Source organism: Hypanus sabinus, chromosome 12 (assembly GCF_030144855.1).
Source record: "Hypanus sabinus isolate sHypSab1 chromosome 12, sHypSab1.hap1, whole genome shotgun sequence".
NCBI lineage: Eukaryota > Metazoa > Chordata > Chondrichthyes > Myliobatiformes > Dasyatidae > Hypanus > Hypanus sabinus.
In genome coordinates, this window is record NC_082717.1 from 50,780,771 (window position 1) to 50,807,249 (window position 26,479).

The 26,479-nt window shown below is 38.8% G+C and overlaps 1 protein-coding gene across 12 annotated transcripts in view; it reads right to left on the reverse strand.

The window, feature by feature from the left end:
- nrxn1a (neurexin 1a) overlaps positions 1-26,479 on the reverse strand; it is a 1,527,797-nt gene that overhangs the window by 707,399 nt on the left and 793,919 nt on the right. For all 12 annotated transcript variants that reach the window (XM_059985909.1, XM_059985911.1, XM_059985919.1 and 9 more), the window contains one exon: positions 12,753-12,875. In XM_059985909.1, the coding sequence (XP_059841892.1) occupies positions 12,753-12,875 (123 nt within the window). The remainder of the gene's footprint in view (positions 1-12,752; positions 12,876-26,479) is intronic.

Consider the following 26,479-nt stretch of genomic DNA (forward strand, 5'->3'; position numbering starts at 1 on the left):
AGAATGAGGCAGGTGATTTAATAATAGGATACAAAAATGCAGATGTGTTAAATCAATTTTTTTACATCAATCTTCACTGTGGAGGATGCCACAAACATCTTTAAGATCATAGATCTTTCAAATTTCAGGAGAGACATTTAAAAATCCATAAGGGTTACAGTATTATCCCCTTATCATCATTCTAGTGGATTATCATTTCAGGGTATTATCATTTCTGATGATCTGTCCTGGGTCCCAACATGTGGGGGCAATCACTTAGAAAGCACAGCATCACCTTTACTTTCTTTGGAGTTTACAAAGATTCAGCATGTCATCTAAAACTTTGACAAACTTTCTTAGGCGCACAGTAGAGAATATACTGACTGGTTGTATCACTGCCTGGTATGGAAGCACCAATGCCCTTGAATGAAAAAGCTGACAAAATGTAGTGGATACTGCCCAAGCCCTCCCTATCATTGAGCACAACTATGTGAAGAGCTTTTGCAAGAAATTATCATCCATCTTCAAGGACCTCCACATTCCAGGCGTGCTCTTTCTTTGCTTCTGCCACCATGAAGGATTATAATGGTGGTAGAGTAGTTCAAAATGGACTTGCAAAATAAGCTAAGAGTCAGGTCAATTGATGGACTTCATCAAATATACAAGCAACTGATCCAATTACAAACAAGAGAACCTCTGCAGATGTTGGAAATCCAAGCCACACACACAAAATGCTGGAGGAACTCAGCAGGTCATGCAGAATCTATGAAAAAGAGTACGGTCAATGTTTCAGGCTGAGATCCTCCAAGAAATTTTGTCCCTCTTCAAGGACCTCCACATTCCAGGCATGCTCCTTCTTTGCCTCTGCCATCAGGAAGGAAGTACTGGAGCCTTAGGTCCCACATGAAGTTCAGGAACAGTTATTACCCCTCAAATATCAGGCTCTTTAACCAGAGTCGATAACTTCACTCACTCCAACAATGAACTGAGTCCCCCATCTATGTACTCAGTTTCAAGGACTCTTACAACTCATGTTCTCAATATTATTAGTATTTTGTGTTTTTTTTTGCACAATTTGTTGTCTTTTGCACATTGGATGTTTGTCTGTCTTTGTGTGCAGTTCTTCATTGATATAATTTTGCTTCATTGTATTTGTGGTGAATGCCCACAAGAAAATAAACCTCAGGGTAGTGTATGGTGACATATGTCTGCTTTGATAATAAAATTTACTTTGAAATTTGAACAATAGAGCTCACAATGTTAAAGGTAGGCAAATAACTAGGACCCAATGGCTGCATCCAACTGAATTGCTGCAGAGATAGTGAATTTATTCATGAATTTTCAAAGGCCACTGAATTCCAGGAGCTGACTCCTTGTTCAAGTCATGGAGGAAGACAGATGGAAGAGCCGCACTGGCTTAATATCTATTATTGGCAAGAAGATGCTAGACAATAATCAAAGAGGACATAGCTAATCTTTTAGAATAACTGAATAAGATCAAATCAAAACAATATGGCTTAATGAAATATAAATCATGTTTGAGAAGTTTGCTGGAATTCTTTGAGAATGTGACAGGGAGAGTTGATAGAGACTAATCTGTAGATGTAAACCTTCCATAAGCTATCTGGCAAAATGACATATATAAGCGTAGTGTCCAAGAGCCCAATGTATCAGGGGAAGTGTGCTAGCATGTGTTGAAAACTGGTAGTCATATGGAAAGTAGAGTTAGAATAAATAGACTCTATTCAGACTGGGGGTATGTATCTCATGCACACACAGGAATCAGTTCTTGGATCTCAATAACAATAGACAATAGACAATAGGTGCAGAAGTAGACCATTCGGCCCCTCGAGTCTGCACCGCCATTCTGAGATCATGGCTGATCATTCACTATCAATACCCAGTCCCTGCCTTGTCCCCATATCCCTTGATTCCCCTATCCATCAGATATCTATCCAGCTCCTTCTTGAAAGCATCCAGAGAATTGGCCTCCACCGTCTTCCGAGGCAGTGCATTCCACACCTCCACAACTCTCTGGGAGAAGAAGCTCTTCCTCAACTCTGTTTTAAATAACTGACCTCTTATTCTCAATCCATGCCCTCTGGTACTGGACTCTCCCAACATCTGGAACATATTTCCTGCCTCAATCCTATCAAATCCTATAATTATCTTAAACGTTTCAATCAGATCCCCTCTCAATCTCCTCAATTCCAGCGTGTACAAGCCCAATCTCTCCAATCTCTCTGCGTAAGACAGCCCTGCCATCCCAGGAATCAACCTAGTGAATCTACGCTGCACTTCCTCAATTGCCAGAATGTCCTTCTTTAAACCTGGAGACCAAAACTGTACACAATATTCCAGGTGTGGTCTCACCAGGGCCCTGTACAAATGCAAAAGAACATCCTTGCTCTTGTATTCAATTCCCCTTGTAACAAAGGCCAACATTCCATTTGCCCTCTTCACTGCCTGTTGCACTTGCTCATTCACTTTCATTGACTGGTGAACTAGGACTCCTAGGTCTCTTTGCATTTCTCCCTTACCTAACTCGACACCGTTCAGACAATACTCTGCCCTCTTGTTCCAGCTTCCAAAGTGGATAACTTCACATTTACTGCATACTTTAGATCTGTCTTCACCAGGGAGGACACAAACAATCTCCCAGATGTATGGATGGGCCAGGGTCATAAGATATCAGAGGAATTGAGACAGATTGACATTAGGAAAGAAACTGTGATGAGTAGACTGGTAGGACTGAAGGCTAATAAATCCCCGGGTCCAGATGGTCTGCATCCGAGGGTTCTAAAAGAGGTGGCTCAGGAAATTGCGGATGCATTGGTAATCATTTTCCAATGTTCCTTAGATTCAGGATCAGTTCCTGAAGATTGGAGAGTGGCTAATGTTGTCCCACTTTTCAAGAAGGGAGGGAAGGAGAAAACGGAGAACTATCGCCCTGTTAGCCTAACGTCAGTCGTGGGGAAGATGCTTGAGTCCATTATTAAGGACGAAATAGTGGCACATCTAGATGGCAGAAATAGGATTAGGCCGAGCCAGTATGGATTTACCAAGGGCAAATCATGCTTGACTAATCTGTTGGAGTTTTTTGAGGGTGTAACAAGGATGTTAGACGAGGGTAAGCCAGTAGATGTTGTGTACCTAGATTTTCAGAAGGCATTCGATAAGGTGCCACATAGGAGATTGGTGAGTAAAATCAGAGCTCATGGCATTGGGGGCAGGGTTTCAACATGGATAGAAAACTGGTTGGCAGATAGAAAGCAAAGGGTAGCAGTGAATGGGTGTTTCTCAGACTGGCTGGAGGTGACTAGTGGGGTACCACAGGGCTCTGTATTGGGACCACAGCTCTTTACGATTTATGTCAATGATTTAGATGAGGGCATTGAAAACTATATCAGCAAGTTTGCTAATGATACTAAACTGGGTGGCAGTGTGACATGCGAAGAGGACCTGCAGGAGGTAAGAAAATATAAGATTTCCTGGTGCCCATGGGACAAATGCAGGTATAAGGGGCATGGTGCAATGCAGACATTATAATTCTGCAACAGATATAGACAGATTGGGTAAAAACCTGGCAAATTCAGTTTAATGTAGGGAAATTTAATACCATTCATTTCAGTAAAAGTTTAAAAAGATGGATTTTATCTACATGTAAAGACAGACTACAAGTGAGTGGAATTTAGACAGATATAAGTGTTCTACTAATTTTCAGATTAGAACTAAATATCTTATACCCCTGTTGTAAATATTTCCTGTGATACAAATATCCTACTTCCAAGACCTGGAAGATAGATAAATATTTCAAAGATTAAGGAATTGAGAGTTAAGGGGAACTGGCAGAGAATAAGATTGAGGCCAGTGCAGATTAGTCACAATTAAATTAACTGATAGGGCAGGATTGAGGTGCCTGCTCCTATTTCCTTTGTTATTTTGCACCAGTTGATGTTTTGACCAGGGAATTTTGAACAACTTCTGAGGACAATATCTTTCAGATATCCCTGGATGAGCAAACACTGGCATGTGGAATTTCAGTGTCTATTTTCCAAACTGGATGAAGTACAATTATCCTTCTGCCAGTTTGCCTATGTCAGTGTCAGGGAGGTGCTGCCAGTACACCTCCTCTTTTCAGTGGAAAGGTGGCTTGTCACTGAGCCCCTGATCATCTTGAGTGTTTGCATGCTGGTCCTTCGTTTTCCCACTGGAGTCAGGGATCTCTCAGCCTCTGCATCAGTATCACTGTCAGTGGTATGTACTCTACTGAAATCTTTTGGCATGTTCACACTGCTGTGGTTGAGTGAAATCTCTGAAAGGAATGAAATTTGGGTGTGAAGCAAACTGGGGGAACAGCATTTAATTTTCATATTTTTCTTTCTACATCCTATAATAGAGATTAGTAGAATGTTGCATCTGTTCACCAGGACACTGTGCCCTCCAGGGCTGGCAGGAAGAGCACTGGGTGTAATCATTCAACATTCAGGCATAAAATAAGCTGCCCACTCTTCCCTTTCATTCAATGAACGCTTTAGAGTCTGGAGACTGTCCAGACCAAAGGCACTAACCAATAGGAAAATGAGATGAAATGTTAATGAAGATCACACTTCCATTTTCCACCTGAATCCTCACTAATCCACAGATATTACTTTGCTGTATCCTTGCACAACATGAAATTTATTTTTCACAAACTGAGACGAATTCTTGCCAATTTCTATTGATGTTCTGTAATCTTCTGTTCCCATTCAGTCTACTCCATTGAACAACAAGTGGTGTCTCCCTATGCAAAGCAAACAAATGACAGGAGGACCATATCAAGTAATGCAATGGTGGGACTGAGATAATTGCAGAGCAGAGCTGCCCACAATTATGAAGGCCACTTGGTTATCCCGAGGCCATTAATCATCACTGAACAGGCTATGACTGCTGCATGACAAATGACTTGCAGTCATGAAATAACTTTGGGAATTTGGATCTTAGTTTTATTACAACATTGAGCAAGGTGGCAAGAATTGCTTGGATAGATGCCTAACAGAGCACTTCTTAAGTTGTTCTTCGCAATGAAAAAGAGATACCTTCTCTTGCCACAACATAATATCTTACTGCACTGCAAATTTTCAAATGCTGTCAAATAGTTGTTTAAGTTACCAACTAATCATGGTGCTTAAAATTACACTTGGGATTCAGTTTAGTTAAGTTTGGGACTTGATTACATCTATTTAAAAATTATAATTTTGAAATAAAAATAACATATTTCATAAAAAATAACAGTTTTCAGCCATTAACATGACTATGTAAATGATTAAACAAGGCCAGAAAATACACTGTTATTACTCTCTGAGTTGAAAAGTCACATGCTTCTCGTGAGAGGCACAACAGAGGACTTCAATGCTGACGTAAGCCAGAGCCACCACATGGTCTGTTTGCAACACAAACAAAATGCTGGTGGAGTGCAGCAAGTCCAACAGTGTCTTTGAAGTCCTGCTGAAGGACCTCTGCCCAAAATGTACAAGAAGGGCCAGAGTTGCTGCTAGTTCCTGAGGAGCAGAGAGGAGCACTTGTAGTAATAGACTAAGACAACTCCGAAGAGCATTATATGAGGTCATTCTTATCCTTGGCCATTAGGTTCTATCATGAGTCAACCTACAACTGGGCAAGTGATGACCCCCTTCCTGTTACACTGTTGGAGGTAATTTATTTTTTATTCCTTCTACTTCTCTTCGAATATTTATATCTGTGCACTTGTAACGCTACTGTGAGACTGTAATTTCCTTTGGGATCATTAATGTATCTATCTATCCATTGCTCTCTGCTGAACCACAAGAAGTTTGACAGGATAAGAGGTGCTTTGCTCAGTGACCTGAATTATGGTTTTGACTTGTGATATAATAGCCCAGAGAAGGTAAGGGGGACTTCCTAGTTCAAGGTTTGTGCATAAAGAGGGAAGACACCGGATGTATAAATCTGATTACAGAATTATTTTGGAAAATATTAAAGAGTAAAAAAGAAACAAGGGTATTTGTATCTTCCACATAGATGGTGAATTGAAGTACTGCATGACTGTCAGCAACAATATAACTGGAACAGTCATTTGCACATGGTGATGTATCTTTTACAATAACATTTCCACTCTCAATTATGACCGACTCCGGACTTGATTGATTGATTGATTGTTGTGAGGAAATATCAGCGTGTTTGGAATACATAAAGGATGTGAACACAAGCAATATCCCAGTTCTAATGATGAAGAATATGCTACAGAAACACCTGAGCCTGAAGCCAAACTCTTCCAGTAGATGTACAACACTGGCATTTGCCTGATAATATGGAATTTTGCCCAGGAATGACATCACCATTTTAGTCAATTACAATCCATCTGTCTACTTTCATTCAGCACAATTGTAGAAGTAGCTGCAGACACTGCTTTCTAGTGGCAATTACTGCTCATTCAATGACACTCATTTCTGATTATTCCATGACAAGGGCAGCACGGTAGCATAGCGGTAAGCACAGCATTTTACAGCATCAGCGACCCAGGTTCAATTCCTGCCACTGACTGTACGGACTTTGTACATTCTCCCTGTGACCATGTGGGTTTCCTCCAGATGCTCCAGTTTCCTCCCACAGTCCAAGGACTTACTGGTTAGTAGGTAATTGTAAAGTGTCCCGTGATTAGGCTAGGGTTAAATCGGGGGTTGAGGGGTGGGACAGCTTGGAACACCAGAAGGCTGCTGTATCTCAATAAGTAAATAAATAAAATTTCCTTTGATCAAAACCTGGACAAAAAAAATCCATTGAAAGGTAAAATGAGAGCAATGGGACTCAACATCAAAATATGATATCGACAGCCTTTATAAATTTGAAATGAGTCAAAATCAGGGACTATATTCTCTATTGACTTGACCTACACCTAGCACAAAGGAAGCTACAAGTGCTACTGGACATCAATGAATTCAGGCTGAGGACATTGGGCATGTCTAGTCTGGTTCATCATACTAATGTCAAAACTGAGATGCTCTTAACTTCAATTCTAGTTGCATCTAATTAAATAATGAAGTATTTGGTTCCCTTATGGACTAAGAACAGCACAACTTACAGCCAGAGGCAGACACCTGGCATCAATGTTATTTTCCTCTTGAAGTGGGAGATGATGACTAATTTCAATCGGAGAAAGCCCAGCTACCCCCTAAGATTTATAATGATTTTCATTGTCAAATTAACAAGAACCAACAGCCAGAGGTTCACAGTTGGGCAGAATCTGAGAATATTTCAAATTCTGTTCATGTTTTAGTTCAATTGCATAAGAAATAAATATACTATGCTCCTGAACAGCAGGGCTGACTAAAAGAGTTCATGTATAGCTCATTAATAGAGCACTGACAGGGGTAGAAAATAGGAACTAGAAAATACACTGGTGTTCTCTTCTTCATCATTGGAATTAATTATTTCACTATAATTAATGAAAATATTTTAGTCCATCAAAATCCTTTCAGGATCCTGGAACATTCTAAATACTCAAAAACTCATTAAATAACTTCCATAGCTGTTACTGTGCAGACATTTCACAAAAACTTTTTAACTGGAAATATTAAAATGTATAATTTGAAACCTGCTTATGTAGCCTAAAGAATTCTCTTGTTTTTTCACTTGTTTTTAATTTCCTCTGAGAGTTCCCAAAATGTAATTGTAAATAAGTATCTGTAAACTGTCAATGACATTGTTCATTGCTTCACCAATGCCTGCATGTCCACATTGTTAACTATTAGATTTTATAAATTAAGTTCAATTCAGTTTTCCATTTCTGTATTGCAAGCTGCAATGGACAATTATCCACTTTTCTTTATTTCTTTAGAGATACAGTCTGAAACAGGTTCTTCCGCTCCAATGAGTCTCACCGCCCAGCAACACACCCATTTAACACTAGTCTAGTCACAGGACAATTTACAATGACCAATTAACGTACTAACCAGTATGTATTTCAACTGTGGACGAAACCAAGGCACCCAGAGAAAACATACATGGTTCATGGGGAGAACGTACAGACAGCGCCAACATTGAATTCTGGAATCCAGAACACCAAGAGCAGTAATGAGGTCATGCTATGCTTTTTTCTTTCCATAAATAGCATTCAATAAGTATTTCCAATTTCATGAGACAAATGGTGATTACTGATTACTACCCAACTAAATTAATAAGATGGGCTTCAATTTCCAAGTGAACTTGGCTGTTTTCAGTGACTAGGCGTCATTCATCCTAATAGGAACTGCTTCCCTCAGCCACCTTCTCTACCTCTAGAACATTTTAGTTGGCTCTAAGTAAGCCAACGTCATGCAGTGCACAGGAGGACAATCTTCCTAATATGAGTTGAGTTATTTTGGGAGGCTGAATGTGCCTGTGGGTGAGGAGGTGGTGATTCTCTGTAGTTGCAGACAATTAGTTATTCTGAGTAAGGTTCTTGCTGCTCCTTCAGGTCTCACCAAGGGAAGCCTATATTTTACATTAAACAGCACTCCTCTCCTATTTACCATTATCCCAGAGCAGGACATCAATAATAATCGGTCCTCCGAGGATCCAGGAAAATCCTAGATATTGATGAGCTGTTTGGCTAATTTACATAATGTGTGGCATTACAATAGGGAAATGTATGAACTGAACAGAGAGAGGGAGAAAAAAACTGCCATCTCAGGCCATTTTAACTGTAATAGCAGCTTCTGTGGTTTTCTGAGCTGCCTTCCCGGCCTTTCCATACAAAAGAACTAATTACAAACTTCCTCCCCTCACCCTAACTTCTTACTCTGACTTCTCATCTCTTTCCTCCAGTCCTGATGGAGGGTCTTGGCACATAGGTCAACTGTTTATTCTTTTCCATGGATGCTGCCTGCCCTGCTGAGTTCCTCCAGCATTTTGTGTGTATTAATTAAGAACAACTCTATTAAACAGAACACTCTATTAAAGCTGGAAATTAAAGGGTCTATTCTAGAAAGCTCAAAAGGAGACAATGTGCTGTCATTTAGGCTAAAACTGGAGCATCATATTAACTCCTGACAAAAAAAAATACAATAGCGTTGATAGATGCGGCTATCAAAACGTTTGCCGATTAAAAATGGCCTGGGAACAGTATGGAGGTACATCATCTGGAGTAAAAGAAATCAATGATCATGGAATTGGTTTAAATTACCCAAAAGTATTGCAATAAAGTTAATTTATGAATTTAAAGCCTAAAATACATCGCCTGCAAAATCTGATTCCATAGGACATGCAGTTTGGTGCCACGGATGCTGAACTGGTTCTAAACTAAAGTTCAGGTACGTGCAGTGATTATCGGTGAAAGAAATGCTGAACACTTTTTTTGCTGTGGGCATCAATGCTTGGGAGAGTCAAAAGGTCCTGATGTCAGGCATCATGGAATTCCTATTTGAAGTCAGCACAAGTATATTAGAGCTCAACTATGCTGAAGCTTTCAGGAATCTGCAGAGATTTTCTCTGACTTCAAGGATTGCAAAAAAAAAATAGCAATAGCTGCACCCACATACGTATGCCTCTAGAATACAAAATAGATAGCAGTCTCAGCAGGATATACTACAAGCAGAATATGCCAAGAGCTGAATATGTTGTTGGAAGAGGGAGGAGGAGGCGGAACAGCTCCCAGGAAGCGACCTTGGATGTTCCAAAAGAGTAATTTTTCAACTTGAATTCTAGCAAGGAATGGTTTACATACTACTTACACATTAGTGATAGAGTACTTATAGAAGAAAGCCATTAGTTACCATTACCACTCTAAACCCCGAGCAGGGCAAGGGTCACACAACCAGTGAAACTCCAGGTGACTGTGAACTTCAATGATCCTTAGAACTCTGCTGAGGATACTTGAAACATTATGTTTTTGCTGAATACCATTGCATGAAAGAGTCAGTAATGCTCTCTGTTGGAAGAAAACTAATTACATATCCCTCCCCCAAGAAAACAAAAAGCAGAGTAAACGAATGACTTTTCAACGATTACACACATTTCTATTGGGACAAGATCCAATTATTGCATGTATATTGTATTGCTGGCACCCATGTGTGAGGAATAGAAGAGATTCCACTGGATGAGTAGTCAAATGATGGCTGACCAGAAGTGGACTGCTTTGATTTGAGTGCAGTTCCAATGACTTCATTTGGAAGCAGTCATACTACATTCATGTGAGCCATTGGAAGAAAACAATTGGCAGCTGCTGGATCACACAAGTTACATGCTCTTCATTTCAAACCTGAGTTAACTGATACCATGTGTGCATGTGCCCAGGAATGCAGACAACAAAAGCATGCAGCACATGGAAAGTGATGGAGCACGCCAAGGTGTTCTGATCTAAAGTAGCCATAGGTATATGGCCCAGAAACTGCTGAGATTCACTGTCACTTCAATTCACCCACAAGAGCGTGTGAGCACTGCTATATGATGAGCAGCTGAAGAATGAGAGGAAGAGGAAGAATGGGTAACCCATACAGTCATTTTCAGACTGATTTGTCTGTGAACACCTAACATGGGGACCAATTACAATGGACCCAACCCATTCACTCGCAGTCTTACATCTTTACTTCTTGTATTCCTCCCAATCACCATGTCCACTAGAACACAATGCAAAGTAAAAATCAAAACTAAATACAATTTTTCAAATCAAAATTGATAAGTCTATTTGCTTTATATAGAAGTATCAACAAATCAGCTACAGCATTCATTTGTTGAACCTTTTAGTGGGCTCTACAACTCCTGCAAGATGTTCATCAGAGACAACAACAGGGCTGGTAAAAAGCTACTGACTTAATGCGAAAGGTCCACGGCAACCATTAATGTTCAAGGTAAATTTGTACAACCCTGAGATTCATTTTCTTGTGGGCATACTCAATAAATCCAATAACCATAATAGAATTAACAAACAACCAGAATGCAAAAAAAACAAGCTGTGCAAGTACAAAAGAAAAAAATAATAAACAATAAATAAGCAATAAATATTGAGAACATGAGATGAAGAGTCCTTGAAAGTGAATACACTGGTGTGTGAACAGTTCAGTGATGGGGCAAGCGAAGTTCAGTGAAGTTATCTCATCTGGTTGAAAATCCTGATCGTTGAGAGAACTGTTCCTGAACCGAGTGGTTAAAGTCCAGAAGCTCCTGTACCTTTTTTTCCGATGACAGCAGCAAAAAGAGAGCATGACCTGGGTAGTGGGGTTTACTGATGATGGATGCTGCCATCCTGCAATAATGCTCCATGTAGAAGTGCTTAATGGTTGGGAGGGCTTTACCCATTATGAACTAGGCTATATCCAATACTTTTTGTAGGGCTTTCTGTTCAAGGGCATTGGTGTTTCCATACCAGGCTGTAATGCAGCCAGTCAGTATTCTCACCTCCACATATCTGTAGAAGTTAGTTAAAGTAAAACTGCAGATGTCATGCCAAATGCTTGCAGACTCCCAAGGAGATACAGTCTCTACCGTGCATTCTTCATAATTGCAATTATGTGCTCAGCCCAGGACACGTCCTCTGAAATGATAACACCGTTATCATTTAAAGTTAATGTTTGAAGTTGCTGATTCTCTCCATCTCTGACCCCTTGAGGAGGACTGGCTCATGGACCTCCAAAAGTCAATAATCAGCTCCTTGGTCTTGCTGATATTGAATAAAAAGTTGTTGTTGTGGCACCACTCACCCAGATTTTCAATCTCTCTCCTATATGCTAATTTCTCACCACCTTTGATTTGGCCAATGACAGTGGTGTTGTCAGCAAACTTAAATATGGCTTTTGGAGCTGTGTTTAATCATGCACTCCTAAGTGTAAAGCGAGCAGAGCAGAGTGCTAAGCACAGAGCCTTTTAGTGTACCTGCATTGATGGAGATTACAGAGGAGACATTGTTACCAATTCGAACTGACTGGGATCTGCAAATGAGGAAATCAAGGATCCAATTGCACAAAGAGGTACTGATGCTAAGGTCTTGAAGATTATTGATTAGATTTGAGGGTATGATAGTATTGAATGCTAAGCTGTAGTTGATAAAGAGCATCCTGATATATGCATCTTTGCTGTCCAGATGTTCCAGGATTGAGTGAAGATGAAACGAAATAGCATCTGCTGTGGACCAGTTATGCCAGTATGCAAATTGCAGCACAGTCTGGAGAAGCTATGGGTCTGAAAGGCCAGGATTTAGATTATATCATCACTGTGGTCATGGCTATATGCCCTGAAACAAAAGGAAGGCCTCTTACAATGTGTCAACAGTAGGAACAGGAAGGCTGTCAGCATGAGAGAGAAAAGCAGGGGTTTTGCCAATGGAAACATTACCAAACCTTCAGGGCAGTGCTGTGCATTCTAGTAGAAGGAACAAACTCGGACATGTTTTCATTTGAAGTAACACAACAAAGTAAACTGACTTTCAGGATTAACTGGAGTAGACAGATGGATAAATAGCTGTCATATACAGTATGACCAACCCTGTAACTGGATCCAAAGTTACAACTCACAGCATCTCTACAGGATAATGCAATGTTCTTACTTTGACAACTTCAGAGGCTGTTGTACATGTTAACCTCATTTGCCAACTAACCATTACAAACTTGGAGGTACATCAACTATAAATTAAATGTTTGATCAGCTACATTGAAAAGAGCTATAAATGTTTTCCAGTTAAAATAAAGGACTTTCCCGGAAAGTGGTCATGGTCTACAATTAAGAATTATGTTGACACATTAAAATGCATCTGAAAGCCACGAATCCACAACAGCTTTTATTACCTTCAACGGGTTGTAATTCATCCACAATCAGCTTCAAATTCTTTCCCCGGCGACTCACACGGACTGTGTGCCATTCATTATCATTGAGATTTTGTCCAGCATAAAGCATTTCTGGACCCTTGCCTGCATAACAATATGGCAATGGATTATTAGGTTTGTGAATTCAGTTTAGACAACATATTTTATTACACTTGAACTCGAGAGATTACATAAAATACTTGAGAAAAAAGATTAGTAAAAGTTGCAGCTATATTTAATCATTATCTTACGCTAGTCTACAAACAAAATAAGGGTTTATGCACAGTATATCACATTTAATTAGAAGTACCAAAAGTACATACATTGTTTGTCATGAATAGGCACAAGTGTTCCCTTTACAACAGGAAACTAATTATTTATTTGCTCAATGTAATTTTATACTGCAAGGATTTAATTCGAAAGACACCACAAAGCACAGATAATGCTGAAGTTCCCTATTCAATAGTGCAGAAATATTCTCTTCAGTTTCATTGGCATTCCGCCAGTGTTTTATTTCTCTATTACCACATCAGAATCACAGAGTTCTATGTTAAATGTCTGTTCAATGGCACACCAGTTCTGTTTAATGAAGCACCAATTCACACCACTCCACCACTGTTGACAGAAGCCTACGCACTCCTGAATTTTTCACATTTTTTTCCTTAAGTAGCTTAGGTGAGTAACTGCAGTGTTGTCTGTAGATGGTACACATTGCAGTTGCAATGTACTAATGGTAAGAGGAAGGGATATATTACGTACAGAATATAAAAGTTGGGATGTCATGCTGCTATTGTATAAAACACAGGTAAGATCACACAAGTATTGTGTAATTTGGTGCCACAGTATTGGAAGTGCACTGGACATTCACCAGTATGTGGGCTTGACTGCAGGAACTTGGTGACATTAAGAGGTTGCTTACACTGGGCTTTGTTAAGAAAGCTCAGGGATGATCTGATAGAAGTATTATAAGAGTATTATAGGGTAGATAATTTTTTTTCCATGCCCCGTGATAGATGTGCTAGAAACAAAAGGTAAATGTTTTAGATGAGAAGAAGATGTTTTAAAGAGTATTTGAAGGGAATGTTTTTGTTTAAACACTCACTTAATTATTCATTGCATGATTGGATTAAGTTTATAATGAAGTCTAAAGCCAAGTGATACAGACAAAACTCAAATTGGGTATTGGTGAATAGATACTGCTTGCTAGTACTGTGAATGACATTGTTCATATCTTTGCTAATGATTGAGAGTAGATTGACTTTGCAATAATTAGCCAGATCAGATGTGACCTTTTTGTGAAAAGAGGTAGTTTTCTGCATTGGGAAATGAATTGCCAATATTTGAACTGTACATGAACCGATTGACTAAACACATATGCAATTCAAGTTTTCAGAACCACAAGTAGGATACAACTCTGAAAACAAGAAGTAGGATGTTGTCTGGTTCTCTCCGCTTTGTTATATCCATTCTTAGGTATTACCAGAAGTGAATAAAACTGGTCTCTGAGATGTTGGAGGAATTATTCAGGAAGCTGTGATGAAGTATTCACTCACAGCCTCTGACAGAACATTGGTTGCGAGTGGTTCAGCCTTTTGTGTTTACATAGTGGACTGTGTTTTGTTAAGGATTAGCATGTTCTCAGAATCCTTACCTCCCATTACATGATTAGTTTGGACACAATGAGCCAACATCCAGTTCCTACATCTCTAAATAAACAGATGGATTAATGCAATATTCTAAAATACTTATGGCCCTTTCTTCACTATCTAATGTGTTTGGTTCCATTTTGATTTTTGTAGTAACCTCAGCTTACCAGACATAGATTTTACTGCACAATTACACCATGATTTGCAGAAATATAAAACAGGATACATTAAAAAAACAACTCACCAAAGCTTACTTTATCCATAATAATCTGTGGTCTTGTGCCATACCCTTCTCAATGAGTTGTCATAAGTCAGCAAAACAATCATAATATTTCAGAATCGTAGAAGGTTCTGACAAGAGTTGGAGGCCTATGGTCCAAAGTGTCCATCTGAGCTACTGAGCATACAAGGTGTGTATACTTGAAGACAACAGCTCATCAAATGCATTTCCAATATGACTAGGGCATTTGTCTTCACGGTCTTTACAGGTGAAATAAATTCATCCTTTAAAATTTTCTACCAATGTCTTTAAATCTTTGCCACTTTGACCAATTTGATAAGAGTATTCTGCTTTTGCACTTTTTAAAATTATAAATTGTAGTACCTTTTTTCTGTCTTGTTGTGTACTGCTGTCACAAAAAAATAAATTTCATGTCATAGAGATAATAGATCTGATTCTGATTCCTTACTATTTTAACTAAACCCTTTAATTTTATACACCTCGGTTACCTCTTCCTTCTACCTTGTCTGTTTTAAAGAAAAATATACTTACTCTAGTTTATCCAATCTTTCCCATAAGCTGCAGTTACCTAGTCTTGGGGACAACATGATTTCTCTGCAAAAATGTCATATCTGTAGTACAGTGACCAGAAATGTATATAGGTCCTAAACTGTGGTCTGATAAACGTAGTGTACAAATCTACCAGAGAGAGAAAAAACAGGGAAATTCTACTCTAGTTTCCTAAAACATGAATATGAAAACATGTTAAAATATTTTATTCTTTGTAAGAGTTATTCAGATACCAAAATAGATACATAATTAATATTTCATTGAGAAATCTTGTCTGGCCAAGTGACAGAATCATTCAAATAATGAAATTCAATTTCCGAGGGCAATGTATGGAAGTGGTGCAATGATAGCTGACCGTAAAATAGTTGACTTTATTTATTCCCATAAAGCACAGCTTCAAGTGCACCAATAACTGTTTCTAACAAATCATTTCCATTATCGTCCTACACAAAATCATTCAATATCCCTGTATATTGATTTGATAAGTTATGGTTTAAGTCTGCACTATTTTAGCAAACATTGTAAGAAATTTCTGTTCTTTTTAAATGTTGGTAAACACAGCTTTCAGATAATTGACAGATACATCTGATATCACCTTAAAAACCACCAGGAAAATTAAATAAAGCTGGAGGAATGGCATACATGAATTTAATATAGTTTTAATGAGAGCTGTTAACATTGGCACCATGTAGGCTAATGAAATTTGGCAAGTCCCTTTGACCCTTATCAAACTTATCCTTTCCAAAAGAATCACATTTTAGTGAGGCAACTACTCTGCCCATGACTATAAGAAAGTTTAGAGAGCTGCAAACAGAGCTTTGCATATCCCAGAAACCAGCCTCCCCTCGATGGACTCTGTCTACAGTTTTTTTGCCTCAGTAAAACAGCCACCATTAATCAAAGACCTCACCCACCACCCCTCTTCTCCCACCCCAATGAGCAAAAGATTCAAAAGCCTGAAAGCACATATCACCAAATTCAAGAACTGCTGTGACATTATATCTTATTGTCTACATGCACTGGACTTGCTCTGTACTGTTGCACTTTATTCTGTTATTGTTTTATCTTGTATTACTACTTCAGTGCAGTGCTGTAATAAAGTGATCTATATGGATGGTATGCAAGACAGGATTTCCACTGTACCTCAGTATATGTGACAATAATAAACCAATTTAACAATTTACTGATCCAGTTTACCAATTTGTGCCTTTTTTGGCACAGTCACAAGGAAGTCATTTTCCCTCGAGAGGCACCTTATTGGGATGACACTCTGTAACAGTAAGCCACTTTTTCATCACAGTGCTTAAGAAATCTGCTTCAACATTATTCATTGTGCATCCCAGGCATGGCATCCTGTGCCACAGATACCTCAGGCAGTTTAATAATATACCTTTACCTGCTCTTTCTATTTTTTGCTTTCCACCACATCAGTTCATGCTTAACTGCACTGCCAATCTTCTGCCTGATCCTTGCCCTGGACCACTTAATAATATACTAGCCTGAGTCTGGAGTTGAACTCCAGGTCTGAGTTCTCAAACTATTTGCTGGTCTCTCAGCTCAACTTCTCCACAATCTCTTTGTCTGAGCTCTTGACCCCTTCTTCAATGATCCACAGCAGCTGATTGTAACCCTTCAATTATTACTTTAAAGTCCCAATCCTCCACAATAAAGGCCTTTCAGTGTAAGGGTCCTAGTTAATAATATCCAATACATTGTGCCTTGCTTTAGCTGAATGCTATTGTGTCATACTGTCAAACAAAACTTTCATTCCTTGCAGTACACTACCACATTAATAATATACTTCAACAGGCAGCCTGCAGATTAGTGACATTAAATGCAACAAATACAGTGGACCTCAGCAACGAATAACCCAAAATTTTGAAAATAATATATTCCAAGAGATAGCTATCACAATTCCTAATAAAAATATGCTAGACAAAAAATGAAGTCTGCTTATAAAGTACAAAAAGCTATGAAACGAAGATAGGTGAAGGAAGTTTAGAGATTATGCATGATCATTAGCATGGATTGAGAAATATTGAGTATGGTTAAAACTAAATTCCAAGGTAAACGATTTTATGCATAATTGTGAGGTAGTAGTGCAGTGCAATATGATTTGTGGTCCTCTCAGATATTATCCATTTGTTGTAGTGATGTATAACTGAATAGCTAAAGATAAAGGTTTTTTTTAAATTCAAGAAGAAATGCTTAAGAATCAATATCAATGGCTACTGAATACCAAGTTGTTAAAACTTACTAAGCTGCTGCACTTCATTTAGAATTCTCTGCAAACTTTCTTCATTCTTCTCTGCTGAGATAATGAGGACATCATGCACCTGGCGCTCTCTGATTAACAAGTCTCAGGAAATGTAACTGTCTCACAGTTTGTTTTAAACAAAAAAGCATTCATGCTGAAGTGCACGTACACCCAGTAATCTAGCGTTATGTTATCGCTAAAAGCAGATAAAGGTTAAAGGCAGAGATCTCCAAATTTCTTCTTCAATCTCATTTCATTTTAAAGCTAAAGAGAAATGTGTTTTGTATAAAATTGTGCCCATTCATGACTTACCATATTGTTCCAGAAAACGTAACAAAATTAGAACAGTCAATAAAGCAGATATAACAAAAAATATTTCACAAATTTATGTCTTACTATTCATTAAAACACAGAAAATAGTCCTATATACCACTAAGTTTGTGCAACAATAAATTCACATTACATCAAAAAGCTTTTCACTTTACAAATAAAAATGTCTGATCATGCCAGTGTCTGTGTTATGTAGTAGAAATGTAGAAAATAAGACTGGACTGTGACTTTAAAATAGCAATTCAAGCCAAATATCACAGAAATATATTTATTGTGGAAATTCCGGCTCTGTATTAACTTATTTTGATGTTAATATAAGGAATTAACTTTAAAAATCTAAAGAACAGAATATCTTTTATTCACTTTTTAACACCACTAAATTTGTTGAATACTGCAATACTTGGAATGAAATTTCTAGAAATCAACATTATCTCAGATTGTTAGAATTTTGTGGGAAAATAAATTTTCCAGCATTATAATGCTTTGACTGGAAGAATTATTTGTTTTTACTGAAATGAAATAACTTGACCCTACAATTAAATCACTTGCAAATGTGACAGGTTAGCTGAAAGGAATGGTTATGATTGTCTAAACGTAACAGAAACATGTTTAGGAATAAATAAAGTAATAAAATGCTGACATACCATTCTCTCTATAAATTGACAGTAATAGATACAAAAATGCAATTATGGTTTAAGTACTCACAAAAATGTACTCTAGATTTATACAATGATTAGGTGATTGAATCACAGTTCATACAACTTTCTACAAGATCACTTTCACAGAGACAAAGATATCAAAATAACCAAGTCCCCAAACCTTACAGAATACACGGGTAGATTATTCACATTTATATTTCAGATATGTGAAATATATCCAGTATTACCTATATTTCAGATTTTCAGAAATAGTTAGATTCTGCATCTCACAGATCCCGCATGTATTTTTTTAAAAATTCTCCTTTCTGCTTTCTTCATCTTCCTCCATCAGACAGATCAATTATAATTAACAAACATTCAGGAGAAGGCAGTGGTGATAGAAACTTTGTGAACCCTGTAGAATTTTTTCAATTTCTGCATAAATATGACTTAAAATGAGATCAGATCTCCATGCAACTCCTAAAACTAAATAAAGAGAACCCAATTAAATAAATAGCAAAAAAAATTACACTTGTTTATTTAAAGAGGCATCACTGGCAGAGGCCGCCTGTCCTGCTGTGTTCCACCAACATTGTGTGCGTGTTACTTGTTTATTTATTTATTGAGAAAAATGATCCAATATTATGTGTATTTGTTGGAAAAGGTATGTGAATCACTGGGTATAATGCCTGCTACAAAATCTATTTGGAGTCAGGTTTTCTGATCAATGAGATGAGATTAGAGATGCAGGTTGTAGAGGTGCCCTGCCCTATAAAAAAAGACACACAATGTCAGATTATTGTCAGGGCCTGCTCTTCTCAAGAAAGTTCTGTTTATATGCACCATGCCTTACTCAGAACAACTTTCAGAGGACCTTAGAAGAAAAATTGCAAAGATACATCAAACTGGAAAAGGCTACAAAAGCATTTCCAAAAGCCCTGAGTGTCCATCAGTCCACATTGCGAGAAATTGTCAACAAATGGAGGACATTCAGTCTGTTTCTACTCTCCCTAGGATCACACCAAGAACACAACGTGCAATGCTGAAGGAGGTGATAAACAACCCAAGGGTAACAGCAAAAGACCTGCAGAAATCTCTAGAACTTGCTGAAGTCTCTGTTCATATCCCCACTAGAAGAAAAACACTGCACAAGAATGGAGTTCATGGAAGGACACCACGGAGGAAACCATTGCTCTCCAAAAAAAAACATTTCTGCACATCTCAAGTTTGCAAAAGACCTCCTGGATGTTCCACAATGTTCTGTGGTCAGGTGAGTCAAAAGTTGAACTTGGCAGAAACACACACTGCTATATTTGGAGGGAAAAGGGCACTGCACAACAATACCGAAACCTCATTCCAACTGTGAAGCATGATGAAAGGAGCATCATGCTTTGGTGCTCTTTTGTTGCCTCAGGCCCTGGACAGCTTGCAATCATGGGAATATTGAATTCAAAATTGTATCAAGATATTTTTTTCAAGAGAATGACAGGGTAATAGTCCATTATCTGAGGCTTAGTAGAAGTTGGATAATGCAACAAGAAAATGATCCAAAAGACAAGAGTAAATCAATAACATAATGATTTAAAAAGAAAAAAATTGTGTTTTGGAATGGCAGTCAAAGTTCTGACCTTATTCCTATAGAAATATTGTGGAAGGAGCTGAAGCAAGCAGTTCATGCAAGGAAGCCCACCAACATCTCAGAATTGAAGCAGTTTTGTAAGGAGGAATGGTCTAAAATTCCTCCAAGCCAATGTACAGGACTGATCAACAGTTACTGGAAAAGTTTGGTTGGAAGTTATTGTGGTACAAAGGGGTCACACCAGTTACTGAAAACAAAGGTTCACATACTTTTTCCAATGAATGCAGGTAATATTGATCATTTTTCTCAATAAATCAGAGAATAAGTATAATGCTTTTTGTGTTATTTACTTAAATGGGTTTTCTTTTTCTAGTTTTAGGAGTTACAAGAAGATCTGATCACATTCTGGGGCATAGTTGTGCAGAAATAGAGAAAATTCGTCAGGGTTCACAAACTTTCTAGCAGTACTGTATGGTATTATCTACTATAATCAGAAAAGAAATACTGAGAATCAGTCAAGATTAAAAATCAAACCTCAAATGTAAGTGAAATAGTACATAATTATGAAGTGGTAGCTTGGAGCAATTTGGCTTGTATTCCTCCAGGTTGCATTCAAGAACAGACATTTCCAATAGCACTTATGTCACTCTGATTTTGATGGATTTCCTTGGTTCTCTCCATCTTTCTTTGTTGTCTATACATAAAACACACTTGCTTTCTTATTTCTCCAGTTCTGATGAACAGTCATCAATCTGTAATGATAATTCCAAGTTTCACCACGTACTGCCTGAACTGCTGGGTATCTCCTACATTGTCTGTTTCTATTTCATTTTTCCAGAAAAGCATTGCAATCACTCTCGGCTTGATAACTCAACAATGTCTGCTTTGGGTTTCACCAAAAAACACTTGATTCCAGCCATTATGAAAACATTGGTCCAAACATGAATCAAAGAGCCCAATTTCAGAAGAAGGGTGAGAACGACTCCCTGACATTTAACCAGGAGCAGTATTAAGCCCTGATAAATCAGAAATCAATGGACAAGAAGAAAACATACTCTCACAAAAGAAGATATTCATACTTGTTAAAGATTAATCTTCCAAACCCCAGGACATCAATACAAGAACTCCTTCGGAACCTTCCTGAGCCTAACATATTCTCCTATTTCATCACTGATCTTTTATAAAACTGTGTGTGGAAAAGTTTACTTATAATTGCACAATGTGTGAGTACGTTATTAATTCCTTAGTCAATAAAGTGGTCTATGCTGAGATGCATCAATATCCAAGAAAACATTCAAACATAGACAAATAAAAGGCAAAAGCAATATTTGTGATATACAAGTGCCAGGTGCCAAAAAAAAAAGTGCCAGGGAATGATCAATGATCAAAGGGTCTCATAATTAATTATTTGACCAATGCTGAGCCCACATCAATATCCTGAAGTTAGAAACTCATCTGGACCAGCCACTAATAGTGTAGGTACAACAACAAATCAGAGTCGTAGTGTGGTGAATCTGTGGCATTACTTGCCATGAATAGCTGTGGAGGCCAAGTCATTGGTGATATTTAAAGCAGAGGTTGATAGGTTCTTGATTAGTTAGGGTGTTAAAGGTTATAGAGAGAACATAGGTGAATGAGGTTGAGGGAGATAATAAATGAGCCACGATAGAATGGCAGAGGAGTCTCAATGGGACAAATAGCATAACTCTGCTGCTTTGTCTTAAGTCAGAGGCTGAGTATTTGGCAGTGAGGAACTCAACCATTGATCAAGAATGTGATGAAATACTTTTCACTTAATTGAATCAGCATTGCTCTTCAAAGTTCTAAACCATTCTGCTTCGTAGGCACTTTTTCCTCCAGTATGATCAGTACAATGCGTACAAAATGCAGATTCTCACAGCAGGTGCTCTAACATCATCTGCTCCCAGCAGATGCACAGAAACATTACTACTTGCAGATTAAACTTCAAATTACACAGCATTCTGACCAGGAATTAGTGTGCCATTCTTTCATTTGAATGGGTCTAAATCCTGGAAAGCCCTACCCAATAGCAAAGTGGCATGACCTCCATCAGATGACTCACCACCACCACCTCAAGCTGGCCTAATTAACAACACCACCAAAAAATAATGCATGTAAAAAAAATCCTTCAGATCTTTAACTGAGATGAGTAATTAGGAAATGCCAATAACGCTATGGTTAAGAAGACATACCGCGCATTGGCCTTCATCAATCGTGGGTTTGAGTTTAAGAGCCAAGAGGTAATGTTGCAGCTATATAGGACCCTGGTCAGACCCCACTTGGAGTACTGTGCTCAGTTCTGGTCATCTCACTACAGGAAGGATGTGGAAACTATAGAAAGGGTGTAGAGGAGATTTACATGGCTGCTGCCTGGATTGGGGAACATGCCTTATGAGAACAGGTTGAGACTGAACACGGCTTTTTCTCCTTAGAGCGACGGAGGATGAGAGGTGACCTGATAGAGGTGTACAAGATGATGAGAGGCATTAATCATGAGGATAGTCAGAGGCTTTTTCCCAACGCCGAAATGTCTGCCACAAGAGGGCGCAGTTTTAAGGTGCTTGGAAGTAGTTACAGAGGCGATGTCGGGGTAAGTTTTATTATGCAGAGAGTGGTTGGTACATGGAATTGGCTGCTGGCGATGGTGGTGCAGGCAGATACAATAGGATCTTTTAAGAGATTCCTGGATAGGTACATAGAGCTTAGAAAAATAGAGGGCTATGGGTAACCCTCGGCAATTTCTAAGATAAAGACATATTCGGCACAGCTTTGTGGGTCGAAGGGCCTATATTGTGCTGTAGGTTTTCTATGTTTCTATGATCATAAAGTGCTCACATTCCATTTTTTTCTCAATGATCTTCTCTACCAAAAACATCAAACAAAATATAAAGAAATGTTTTAGACTTCTCACAGCCTTGAGTGAAATTGACCTTGGACAGTCATGTGGGAAAGAAACTGACTGGGTGTAAACTAGCCGGATAATTTGTTGTCACGTGTTGCATTCCACTGTCTGATTGGCAGTATTAGAACAGCAATATATTAGCAGCTACAAATTCCATTTGCTTGCAAAATCATGCTCCACTTATTTCAAGAAAAGCTGGTCAGAGGGTAATAATGCCAACCAGATGATCAAATGTTGCATTTAGATGACAGATAATCCAATTGTTACATCAAATCAAAATATTATTTTCCCGTATCTTTGCTCTCTGCAGGTTAATTCCTAATAAATATATTTAAGAAGTTAACACACTTTAATAACAAATAACTGTCAAAACAAAAAAATTTAAGAGTGAAGGCTTGAGCTATTAGATTCTGCAAATAAATAATCTGGCACTATTCCCAGCTGAATTTTCATGGACCCAACATGATGGGCCAAATGGCCTAATTCTGTTCCTATGCCTTTTGTCTTATAGTCTTCAGGTGCAATAAAACATTGGAAAAACAGGCTTTTTCCAACTTTTTTTTTCCTGCACTTACTGATAACATAAGGAAAAGAAGCAGAAATAGGCCAACCTCATAGCTGGTCTTCTATTGCAACCACCACTTTTGTTCAAAGTTCTAAGTAAATGTATTATCAAAGTATATATATGTACTACCATGAGATTTGTTTTCTTGCAGGTATTCATAGCAAGTACAAAGAAACTAACAGGATCGATGAAAACCTACACACATAAACGAACAAACAACCAATGTGCAAAAGACAACAAATTATGTAAATACAGAAAGAAAAACAAAATAGAATAAATAATTAACCAACCAACTAAACAAATAAATAAATAATATTGAGAACATGAGTTGTAGAGTCCTTGTAGGTGAGTCCATAATTTGTAAAATCAGTTCCGTGTTGGGGTAGTGAAGTTATCCACTCTGGTTCAGAAGCCTGATGGTTCTGTTCAGAGATCAAAGTAAATTTATTACCAAGGTACATATATATCACCATATACAATCCTGAGATCCATTTTCTTGCAGAAATACTTAATAAATGCAATAGTCATGATGGAATCATTGAGAGACTGCACCAACAGGGCAACCAACCAGAGTGCAAATTCAAAAAGAAAGTAAAAAGGAATAATAATAATAATAGATGAACAAGAAATATTGAGAACATGAGATTAAGAGTCCTTGAAAGTGAGCCTACAGGTTGTGGGAACAGTTCAGTGATGGGCAAGTGAAGTGGACTGATCCTGATGGTTGAGGGGTAATAACTGTTTGTGAATCTGGTGGTGTGAGCCCTGGGGCTCCTGTTGCTACATCTTGATGGCAGCAGTGAGTTTAAAGCATGATCAAGGTGGTGGTGGTGGTGGGGAGGGGGGTGTCCTGATGATGGATGCTGCTTTCCTGTCACAATGTTTCGTGCAGAGGTGGGGAGGTCTTTACCCCCATAATGGACTGGGCTGTATCCACTACATTTTTGCAGGATTTTGCACTGAAGGGCATGGACACTTCCATACCAGGCTGTAATGAAGAAAGTCAATATACACTCCATCACACATCTATAGAAGTCGGTTAAAGTTACAGATGACATTCTGAATTTTCACAAACTTCTAAGGAAGTAGCATCACTGCTGCACTTTCTTCGTAATTGCATTTTTGTGCTGGGCCGGGGGAGAGGTCCTCTGAAATGATAACACCGAGGAATTTAAAGTTACTGACCCTCAACACCTCTGATCCTCTGATGGGAACTGGCTCATGAACCTCCAGTTTCCTCCTTCTCTGTTCAATAATTAGATCTTTGTTCTTGCTGACAATGAGATAAGTTTTCAATCTTTTCTGCTCTGTTCCCATGATTTTTTTCAATAGGCAAAAGTATGTCATCCCTATTTGGATTGCGATCAATGGCTATACCCCTCTTTAGTTCACCAGCAAGGACTATTCCAATCCTCTGATCAACTAAAGATTCTAAGTAGAACAAGGAGTGATCTGCTAACTTCATAATTTATCTTTTCCATAACACGTTCAAATCTACAAATGTATCTTTTCTGTGAATTATTTTAAATGGATCATATTCTGCATATACATGAATTTCTGGTTTCTGCTGCCAATGTGCAGATTTTTCCCAAAGTTATAAAATTAACATCAACATTCTTTTTGAAGTGAAATCTTTTGCAGTTGAAAAAAAGGGAGGTGATAAAAGGGGCGACAGTGGCCAACTTCCCTGAGTCCATCTGCGAAACAGTTTAAATTCTTCGTTCTAATGCCACCTCTTTCCTTTTGAAGGTGGCTGGGGTCCTGTCAGAGCTACAGCTGTGCTCAAACTGCAGTTCTTCACGGTGGTGGGTTCCCGCTCTTGGAGCCTTGCCAAGTGGTGTTTCTGATATCTCCAGTAGCAGACTGGGAGACTTCAGGGTGCTGTCTCATGCAGCTCTGTGGACCCGTTTCCTTGCCGAAGCACCGCCGGAGATCAGAACATTGAGGCAGAGGGTGCAGCTGTCAGAGGCCTCTGCCCTCGACCAATCATGCTCTCTCTTGATGGTGTGAGTGAGATTGCTGCCAAGTCTCGAGTTGATAAACTCAAAATAAAAGTGATACTTCAGACTGTAACATTGAAACAGTGAGCTGTTGGTGTCCCTTGTCACTATGATGGGGGTGGGGGAGAGAGAAAGGAGAGAGAGAGAGAGGAGAGAGGGGAGAGGAAGAGGGAGAGGGAGAGAGAGAGAGAGAGAGAGAGAAAGAGGGAGAGAGAACCTGTGGCATGTCAAACTGTTGGGTGAACAGTGATTTTTGATAGACTGTAGATCACAGTCTTTTTGGGGGCTTTGCTGTTGCTTAGGTGCCAGATGGTGGGGAGCTGAGGCAGGTAAAGAGAGGGGAGAGGATGACGCTGTGTTGCTGTATGAACTGGCAAAGCTCATGTCTAACAACTCACACAGTGGCAGCAATCTGTTCATGGGATGCATCCACATTTGCATCAATTCAGAAAGCTGGAAAATATTGTTTAAATTTGTTTGCCGCCAAAATATTGCATAGATCAATTTCAAAATGCTTACAAATAAAGTATTACTTCAATATTACACTCAGTTGCCATTTTATTAGGACAGGAGGTACCTAATTAAGAGGCACAGAGTGTATGTTCATGAATTCTTCTGCTTGGCCCATTTTCTGCTACTTAGGCCATGATCACCCAGCCTCAGCTGCAGTGGCTGGGGCACGTGATAAGGATGCCTCCATGTCAGCGACCCCGCAGAGTGTTAAACGGCCAACTACCTCATGGTTGATGCTCAGCTCGAAGAAGCGCTATAAGGATCTGATGAAGAATGTTTTAAGGAAGTGCAAGATCAGACCTGAGGACCTGGAGGATGTCGCTGCTGACCATAACACTTGGCAGCAGCTGTGTAGGGATGGGGTTCGTATTCTGGAGATGGAAAGAACAACCAGAAGACAGCAGAAGAGAGCCAGGAGAAATGCAGCCATGGTTGCCATCACTACCACCACCACTACCACATATACAT